Raw genomic sequence first — 10,626 nt, 5'->3', positions numbered from 1 at the left:
TGGTGAATGGGACGCATACCTTCCTTCATTCGGACTCAAAAAGTGATAAATAGGGAGGTGGGAATTTACTTTCCAACTGTTAGCCTAATTCATGTTTTGATGCTGATCATTTTAGGCAAGCTGCCGCAAATCTGTTCCCAAGAAATTGACTTTGGAGTAAGGAAATAAACTGTAAGCAATCTTATGCAGGTTTGATTGAGTTGAACCAACATTCAGGCTTCACTGAAGGTGAAGAAAAAGCAAGTATCTGTGCAAGGCCAAGGGCTTCTCAGTAGAAAGGCATGGCATTCGATCTAGGTGATTTGTCAAGTCTGGCAGGGTAAAGTGACTTTAGAACAGAGATTTACTTTAATATGTACAAAGAGATGGTACAAAAAATGGGGACTAATATTACTGACCTGATTAGCTAAGCCGTATAGGCGTGCCAAAGGAGTGTATTAGTAAACTTGTAAAAGCATAAGTCAAAAGCTCTAATGAATTTTGAACTTTCGTTAGGAACTTCAAGCATTACTTGGCAATTTCATGCTGGAATGGATGGCCAATGTAAAAGGTTCTCTGCTATACTAGCAGAGGGGAGATGATTTTTTTCGCTGGCATATTAATTACTTGCATGCTCCCACGCAGCCCTTTATGTGGATGCCCTCTTATACTGAAAGTGCAGTGGACTGGCTATGCATGTGGGAGCAGTGGAAAATCCTACGAAGCAGATATTTTTGGGACATAATGGTTCAACTTTGGCAAGTTATTTACGAGCAGCATCTTAGGCACACTAATAAGTGGATCTCGCTTGGGCTCTAGTCCACATCATGGCCTACTTACAACATTTGCTTCTCTTTTACTTTAAGCATTAATTTGTGCACATTGTTCCAACACTGAATACAACAGACGTGCAATCTTAAGCAAAGTAAGTGACACAAGTAGAAAACACCATCTGGGCCTGTCATTGAAGATCTAGCGTGCATCCACTTCTGACAGTATGATCTGATGATGGAAAGAAATTATGGATATAGTTTATTCATTAACAGAGTCCCAGATATAACTAAAACGGATGCATTTTCTGTGATTTAGTTGAAAATGTGAGTTGAATATACACCTGCTAATAGCTGTATGATAGAGCATGTTGCGTGGGGATTGAAAAATAGGGAGAGCATGTAATTCTGCATAGTTAGCAAATATCATCAATTCATTGTGACAAAATAATGAGGAGTTGAACTGTACCATACTTCTTTGGATCAGACATTAGTCGACACAGTGCCATGGCGGGCAGCACTTGAAAAAGCGAATGTGGACAATCCATTTCTCCGATTTATTGCCTTTGCGTGAAACAGCATTTTAGTTACCCTTTTCGTTTTCGCATTTCGGAGAACCTCTTCTACTGAACAATTATGGCTTTGGCAAACTATATACTTTGAGGAAAAATAATGCAAATGATTGTGGCAATGCAAGCCCATCGCGTAACGGGCAGTTGGATAAGTGGCTTTTACACATTCTAATGTCTTGCATAACAGGCAGTGAATAAAATCCACTAAGAGTGCAATTTCGATTGTGACTACTAGTTCCAATTAGTGTCCTTCAAAGTGGTATCTTCAATAACTACTCACAAGTAGCATAACATTATGCTCGTGTTTTGTTCAATGACAAATATACCCTAGGTTGTAGTCATTTACGAGAGAAACTTCAGAAATTTATTCACGTGTCTGAAGTGCCCCTTGTACGATTAAGTTAATAAGTTCGGCTTTTACCTGTCCAACCTCAGTCTTTATTCTCGTGGAGCGAGTGGACTGATAATATTATGAGCTGGAAATATAATGAACTAGGCTCAGGTATCATGGCTATGGCTATTCAGAGCACACTTCTTCTTCGAGAGTAGATGACGTCCTTTCGCCACATTATTCGTATTAATTGAACGCTCACCGAGAAAAGGATTTGCCAAGCAAACGTATATTGTCATACCTTGTAAAGGTTATACAGCATACATTACTTCTGATGGCCTTCTTCCATTGTTACGTACATTTCAACCTTTTACTCGTGTAACGAGCATTCAAATTACAGGATGTTACTTGGATCTCCTCGTTGAGCTGAAGAATATTTAATTTTTTTTGGTTAGAATATGCGCCATTGCAGGTTAGTTTGCCTCCTTTTACTTCCAAAATTGACTAAATTAACAGTCTATTTTTGATGGGTGATTGACGCTCCGCAGACGAACTTTATATAGTAAAAATGTACTTTTAAGCGATCGGCTGTACCAACACAAAGTCCCACATGGTTGTTTACATTCTAGCGCATGCTGGGGCATATTAACGCACAGACAACATTTAGTGCATGATTAGAAGGGATTCATGCCTACACCAGCTAGGAAAATCGAAATGTAAATAGGAGCCGTTTAAATGCATACGAGAATAAGTCTCAAAGAATATCAGACTGTCATTGTTCCGGTCACTTATTCTAAACATGTTGTAATTCATGTTGCTTGCTCAATGACTAATTTGCGACAAGAACTAAGTTTTCTTAAATATGGTGTCAACCCAACCGTTCACTACTAACCCCATACGTCCAAGGCGAGTACGTCTTCAGACCAAGATGAGGAAGCTTCTTCCGCGGGTGATGGGCTACACCCGCATAAAGTCCTCGCATACTCAGGACCAGACAGTTGCAGGCTCTAAGATACAAAGGAAACACTCCTCCTCAGCCCACTTTTCCCTTCCTCATCCTTCTGTTGGAATAGCTAGAGCCAATAAATAAGTGGAAACAAAGTCTCATTTCCAGTCCTTTAATATGATGCTAGACCTCATACCTGGAAATGCTGCCAAATTGACTAATGAGAGGAATTCGTGCTGCAATTTATGATTGAAAGATGATGTGACCTAGTCCAAGTGGTCCGTATTCCTCCAGAAATACTTCTGTAAGCTCTAAATGATATTCTCTATCCATATGATGGTAGGTGAAATAGATAACAAACATGGATGTGAGTGGAACTGGATTTGGTGCTTCTCAAGGTAGGTGATTCTAAGTGGGTGGGAGTTGCGGCAAACTTATGTCTGATTAAGGAAGGGACAAATTGTTCCAATTAATACTTTCCTGAAAGAAATTTGTTGTGCAGCCCTTTGTTGTAAAACAGCATTTGTCGCAAAAAACCAAGTAAAGCTATTTGGCTACTTCTACTGGTCATTTGCAGTATCAAATCGTCGAAAGAGATAATAAATTGCGAATTTTATAAAATCGTATAGTATAGGACTTGTGGAAAGAAGATAATACTTCGAGATCCTTTAATATATTTCAGAAACGGGAACGTGGTATGCTAGATACACTAGTGACACTCCTGTCAGCTTAGTCAATTATGTGTGATTGGGACTCATCTTGTACTTCCTAAAGTGTAGCAATTGAAATAAATTGACAATCAAGGTAGCCAGTTGAACACCGGAGGGATGAGACTGCCGACTTGCCAATATGAACTCCTTGTGGGCAACTCTTACCAGACACCAAATTTAGAAGCAGTTCGTTTTCTTAAATGAAAAGTGGATTGTGTGTTAGAAGGGCAAACAAGAGGGTCACATAAATGCAGTAATTGCAAAAATGCTGTCAGTGGGTCCTTACCAAGCCTCCCTTGTACCAACCACCGACAGATATATCAAATACCCTTGCCGCGTGGAGTTGGTGCTTCCCATCAAGATTAAGGGTGAGTGCCTTTTTTCTTCGGTATTCGCATGCACTACAAAAGGGCACTTCTCACACATACGCCGTTGATAATGAGACAAGCAACCGCAAGAACAATAGTATGAACGAAACTTGTGGTTCTGAGGTACGTAACCTTACTCATTATTTGTGAGTTGAAATGAAACTGATTGCACCAATTTAAAACATCATCTGCAGATTTTTTACAGAATTACTTTTACCCGGTCCCATTAAGTGAATTTTGTGGGCTCCATTAATTACTTTAATTCTTCTTTATTTCTTGAGACTAAGAAGTGCAAGATACGTTTCTAAGTGCTACCTTTGACGGCACACTTGATGCTAAATGCTGCGTTTGCAAGCTGCTAAGTCAAGGATTAGAGAAATTTTTAGGAGCTGCTTTGTTTAACAAAGAAAGATATTACAGAATTATATTCACCTGGTATCAAGAATCTCACTTAAGTATTGCTACCCAATAGGTGTGTTGCACTAATAGGGGTAAAGCCAAAACATGCCATACTTCGCCACTTTGATTCCAATGAGCAGTCGGTTTACCGGGTATTTTGTAGCCTCACTATCATCCCTTCCCAGTGGCCCATCCATTGTTTATTTTAAAATGGGTTTCCTGCCCCTCTCAACCTGACATACTACTTTTCGGTTTCACTAAACTGTTTTGCAAGCGATGTCCATCAAAGGCCATCTAGGGGTGGAATGAACACGGTTTAAAATGTCTCATATTTGGGCTAGGTCAAATTCACGTCATACTGAGTCTCTCCTCATCAATCAAATATTAGTTTGAATATCTCATTTTCAGCGAATATTTCAGATAAACCTTGTTAATTGTCTATAGTATCGCTGGCAATATCCTGGAGATAAATTTTTGTACTCCAATTGCTGCACGGACGTAGGTGCCCGCTATAAATTTTACACTTCTGCTGTGCGTGCTCGGTCGCAGCCGCCAAGCTAAAGACGATACGTTTCATTTACTAACTATAGGCATACGCCGAGTCACGGCTTCAACAATTTCTCAATTGATTGCAGGCAGAGAAGTAGTGCTACCTTTTAGTCGAACCATTTACAAGACAGTAGGTCAGATTTGGCACGCAAAGGTGCCGATAAATTTTTAGTGTTTAGCAAGATGCCTTCTGTGCTGGGATATTTAAGGTGAAGTGCAGTCTTAGGCTAAATATGCCAGCAACACCATTGTAGCAAGTCAAGGCACTGTATTGCTTTCAATGGGATTCCTGATCAATCATCTGGTTTGGGATTGAGCTCCTGTCTAATCCACATAATGCGAAAGAGATGCGGATCTGCACACATTTCCACATTCCATCCATCAGTAAGCCAAATTCACCCTGACCTTAATTTGAACCAGGTTGTTTCATGAGAATGCTATTGCTTCGCTTCCGTTTGTTAACTCTTGCAGATGAGAGGCCTTGTATCTCAACTCCCTACCACAAAAGTCAGCTTGACTGTGTTTGTCAGTAAATTACTTTTGCCCGATAAATGGCAGGCCTAATTGTTCCTTTGTGATGTTGAAAGTCAGCTATATACCTTTTTGTAGTAGCAATACGTACGCTAGGACATTGTTTGTTGCAACTCTTATGCTTACAAAAATTTAAAATGATGCGTTCTCTTTGCGTGTGGATGTACAGATGTCGTAAGTATGTTGGAGACCCCGAAAGCTATACATAGTTCAGTAAATAGCGTGCTTACGTAATTAGCGCCTTGAATGCTATATACCGTATCAGGTACTTCATATTGCAAACTCCAGCAACTGAAGAAAACTAGAGGGACTGTTTTAGGGTGTTGTGTCTTCATGCGTTGTGCCTTAACTACTTCCGTGTGGTATTCTTCATAACCAAAATATATCGGTTTCCTCTTCTGGTGGGTGGCAGATAGAATATGATGTCAATACCTACTTTTTCCTTTAAGCCCGTGTCCAGAGGCAAAAGTGGTGCAATTTCCCTAAGCTGAGTTGAGATATTGTAAAGCTGTTGTAGGTGTTTCGGTGTTTTGCGCAGGTAACCTACACCGTTTGCTTTAGGCGGTTAGCAAATTCTAATTCCTCACTTGGTCTAGTAATGCCTAGGATCACCAGACGTTTTGAACCCCTAAATATTTCTTAGTACAATAAAACCTTATGTCATATCCGGCTAACCGCCTTGCTTGACGAGGTCATCACTTCTGCTGTGTGTGTTTGTAAGAGAATGCAAGGGAACTCCCACATATTAGAGCCATATCTGAATCGGTACTTTGCGACCTTTTAATGGTGTTCAGTTGAGTCGCTCTGGAATGTAGTACCTAATGCAACACTTCTTGCTCCAGCCAGAATTGATGTAGAAGGTTAAGCACCTGCGATGGCATCTTTATTTTGTCTCGTGTATTGCACTGGGACTTCGTATTGTCAGAGCCCTTTATGCTAATCAGCAATTGAAAGGCCTATTCCCCTCATTATTTTTTGCCAAGTTTGTACCCGGTGGCCCCTACTCACTATAAAATTCCTTGTCATCAGGTGATGCTTAAAGTGTCCAACCATAGTAAAGATAGCGAACAGTTTACACTGTGCTGTTCTTTGCTGTCTAATTTTTGTTGCCTTTGGTGCAACAAGGCCTAGGTAATGACTTGTCCTCTCTCTTCATTGTCCTTGTGTTAATATATTACCTCCCACTACATTGTTAGCTTTGGTATTCAGTGCGAATGATGTGGTGCTTGGTTGAACTTTGAAAACGTCAGAATCAACATGAACCCTACCATCTGCTTCGGCTCCTTGAGTGCTTCATTATGCTATTTCTCTTTTTTTAAAGTTTTCTTGTGTCCTCTGTTATGTCAATTCATGCAGCGGACTTGCCAACTTAGCAAATCCTTTGACAAAGGTCCTACAATAACCTGTTATACCTAAAAAATACGGAGTCTACTCTAATTAGATGGTGTTAGTCAGGTTTTCAAATTATTTGTACGGCCTTTAATAATTGCGATTTCATTTGGTGAAACAATGTCACTAGAAGTCGACCGATTATCGTAGAATTCTGCATTTCCTTGAGTTTGCGGCAAGTTCGGACAACCCCATTGCGCTTGAATCCGAAAGATCCCTGTGTATTGTTCGCTGATTTCAGCCACTATTATTTAGTGATGGAAGAACTTTCTGGCTAATGTCTGTCCATTCTAGGGCAGTTCAGCATACTTAATCCGGATTCCGGCATTATTTTGTAAATACGGCGGCTGATAGTAGGATTTGTGAGAAGATATGTGGGAATCATAGTGTTCACTGTCGCTGGGAGTAGAACCAGAGATTGAATCTCGCACTTTTAAGCCACATTTTGCAACCCCTATAGCGCTTAAAGCAAGGATGTTCACTGATCTGTCTCCAGTATAAGAGATTTGGCTTTCGATCACTCTACGCCGGCCTTCATTTTCCTGGAAGGAGCGGTTGAATAAACTATGACAACTTATATTGACAACATTATGAACGAGTTCCAGTGATCGCTGCAACGCTTGTTCGTAACTGAAAATTAGTGGACAAATTACTTGCATGATGGCTAACTTTGTAGCCTCGTCAACTATTCCAGTGTAGATGGTGTTGCAGTATCTCCGTAACTAAAGACGAAAAATATTAAAGAGTGTTGTTGCTCTATGCTTCGCTGGCATTCACAGGAGACAGAGCAAGGGCTGAAAGCATCCTATTTCCCATTCATGTGTACCATTTTAGTAAGGGTATTATCTGATGACTAGACTCATTTTGGAATTAACAATTTGCTGTCTGCTTAAAAGTTGGCTCCTCGGGTAGCCCAATAAAACCAAATGCTTGATAGTTGTTGTCAATAAAAGTGAGCTGATTAAATGCATGATCATTTGGTCTGTAACTATTGAAACAAATTGGACAAGTTGGCAGAAGTCGATTTGATTACTTTTTGCTATCTTTCTTCAAAGTATAGGCGTGGTCGTGACAATCGTTTCCATTTTAACAGAATCTGGTCAATCCTTTCCTTCAACTGGCAATTTTTAGCAAACCTGAGTGCCTTGTTTTGCCCGAATGCAGTCGTTAATACTAACCCTGTTTTGAAGAAATCTGAAAATATGATTTTGTTTACAGCAGCCATTGCGCTTTCTGGAAGTGACTTGGGTCCTCTAGATTAGTGCGTTAGTCTGACGCTCATGTGCCCTTGCCAGTCCTAAGTCCAAGACCTGCCATCGTCTTCCTTGGTAGTCAAGATGTAGTGCAAGTTGCCGTCCGTAACTAGCCCACCAGGGACCGTGTGATACCGACAAATGTCATAATGAATTCCATTATTGCCATCGCTACTCATACCAATAATGGCCAAAGTCACTGCATGCGCTCGATTCCCTCCATAGGCACAAATTCTGATGACAGCTAATCATTCATTCGGGTATTATATACCGATGACGTCTTACCCACTGAATTATGAGGTACTAATGGGCCATTGCTGGCTCATACGCTGTTGTAGGCCCTAAATATGGACAAGAGTGGAGACAGAAATGCTCTTTTCTGTTCTACTAATCTTAAGTTCAACAGTGGTTGCACGAATGCAGACCGTAAAATAATAAATTGAGAACTTTTGTTCACTTTGACTGCTTCATTCGGGAGTGTGTTCGATTAATGCACTATCGCCACCTGCAGTAACCCTCCCCTCAATGTGGTAGAATCACATTGCGATTGTAAAAATCAGTGCTGAACAGTCCACTAACAATGCGGCAGGGGCAATGGGTGCCTTTTACGAGGCCATGAATTGTCAGACCATGGTAATGCATCCCGCCCACTCCATATTCAGGAACCATTCAAATCAATTCTTCTGCACGAATTATAGCCATTAATATGGCTCAACACAACCAGCTGCAACTCATGCCGCAGCATCAAGTCTGCAACATACAATGGCACCATTGCTTCTACCTGCGCAGGTAGGTATCATTTCGTTTCTGGTCATCCTCTAACCTTCTTTGTTTTTGGCCACTCAAGTATCAGTGCTCAACTGTCTGCAGTACTGTTTAGGTGGGTTCAGAACTTTTATTATCCTTTCGCTTGTCATTTATAAAAACTGTATTTCTACTAAATTAAGTCTCGTTTGTCTTAAGCTTCAGTGGATATTCAAAACTCTGGCCAAGTGCTGTCTGTAACGATTCCTCAAGAAGGCCATGTGCTAGAGCGAATGATAAATTGTTCCGAAGGCTGTAACCTATTCATATTTTATCAGCATCAAAGTGTGATGCTATACATCTTGTCAAACTTTTCGCACGATTTGGAAGGGTTATCGGTGAGAAGATTTATAATTATTCTGCCACAAATAAAGGCAAATTCTTTGGCATGTCACTGTATTGTGTTTGGTCTGTGTTGACTTCAAGCCCTGCCGTTCATGCTTGATTAAGTTGGTTTTTTATCCCGGAGTTTGTTAGCTACAACAACCCAAACAGTGTCTAACAAGAATTAAATGAAATGACTATCTGCACAATGGGAAAAAGCGGCTAAAAGTGGAGCTAAGACGTCCTGACGGCGAAATAGCACGCAGTCTCATAGCACCGTAAATGCTTATTATGTACTGCGGTAAAGGACAATCAGGAGAGCATGAAGACGTTATGTTGTACCATAAAGCATTCATGCGTCCAATGCCTTTATTTACTAATGTTGTAGCTTGAATGGAATAAAATAAATCAATCTACTGCAAAGAAAGATTTTCACGTACTACCCGATAGTGCTTCATTTAATTGTGAAGATATTGCAGCTAGTGCATCGCTCAGCAACTGCAACTACTACCACAAGAATCACTGAATAAAGGTGTTTGCAATTTGACGTCAATGTCGGTGTTGGTGAAACTGGGATAAATAACGTGTTTAGAACCCTCGATGAATGACGGCAGTTTGGTAGTTAACCTATGCTGACACGCGCAATAGGAGAACTCTCATCTGTCATTTCACCCTACGTCAAGGTGTAGGAAAAAGTAGTCGCTGTGAGAGTAGTGGAGGCCCTGGTGCCAAATTAGCTGCAGTGGGGGAGGAGTGGAGGCCTAGAGGAGATTAACTACAATCAATGCATGGACTGGTAAGAGAGTGTGGCCCTTCAACTTGCTGATGTTTTGACAGTAACACCGAGTTTCGAAAATGCTTCAATATGGGTAAATGATTGAAGAAGAAATTTGCTAGGTGTTTAATCACCACTCTTTGCCAAGATGCAATAAAATCCTAATTACTGCTTGTCCTATTGGTTTACACACTTCGTTATAATTAAAAACTAAAAATGGCGACCAAAAAAATGACGATAATAATAGCCCATAAGTCGGAGTAGTACGTTGTTTTTAAGCAAAAATACCAAAAACAATGAATATAATATTCGTCTAATCCTTTTTAATGTGAGTCTTCCTGTGATGGGACAAGCATTCTAAATTCTTTCTTTTCAGTGGGTGGTACTCTGACCCAGCTAGAATGTTTACCTATTTGTCGTTTTAGAACAGAAAAGCAGTGTGATTTGAATAGCATTTGTTTACGCCAACAAGGACCAAACCAACTGCTTCTCCCAATTTAATCAAAAATAGCCTTATTAACCGAAATGTTGCACAACCAAACCTAAAAACTAGAAAGTTAAAAAAACGCTTTCCTTAAAAAGCTGAGGATGATTAAACCCCCAATTAGACAAAATTGTCATAGTTTGATCGCAATAAAGCTAGGTAAATTCCCTTCTCTCGTCCTTCCGCTATACCTCACTGATTCTTTCTCCATGTCTGTAGCAGTATATGCCATGCTGAAGAGCGCCATGTCTGTTTCCCCCTTGGCCTCCTTGGTCCTTCCTCTCTTTCCTCCTCCTCGTCTCTCTGTATGTCCATTCACCTATTACCATCCCTATAATTCCCTATATTTGCCTTTGCAACTCTCTCCTTATAAACCTTTTTGCTACATACACACATGAAACAAAAATCAAGGAAACTGGCACATCACTCAAGCAGCAATCTG

At 40.4% G+C, this 10,626-nt stretch overlaps 1 protein-coding gene across 1 annotated transcript; it reads left to right on the top strand. All coding sequences in view use genetic code 11, as the record gives it.

Annotated features, from left to right (window-relative positions):
* Positions 1-3,775: 3,775 nt before the first annotated feature.
* EGR_06204 (hypothetical protein) lies at positions 3,776-9,046 on the top strand (the record flags this gene model as incomplete). The annotated part of the gene is made up of 5 exons (XM_024495453.1): positions 3,776-3,799; positions 8,332-8,430; positions 8,496-8,586; positions 8,761-8,856; positions 8,880-9,046. The coding sequence occupies 5 exons, from the start codon at positions 3,776-3,778 to the stop codon at positions 9,044-9,046; spliced, it is 477 nt and encodes a 158-aa protein (XP_024350181.1).
* Between the last annotated feature and the right edge of the window lie 1,580 nt (positions 9,047-10,626).

The sequence above is a fragment of the Echinococcus granulosus genome (genome assembly GCF_000524195.1).
Source record: "Echinococcus granulosus chromosome Unknown EG_S00052, whole genome shotgun sequence".
NCBI classification, from domain to species: domain Eukaryota; kingdom Metazoa; phylum Platyhelminthes; class Cestoda; order Cyclophyllidea; family Taeniidae; genus Echinococcus; species Echinococcus granulosus.
Note: the sequence above shows the minus strand (reverse complement) of the source record. Positions and strands in the feature narration are given on the sequence as shown.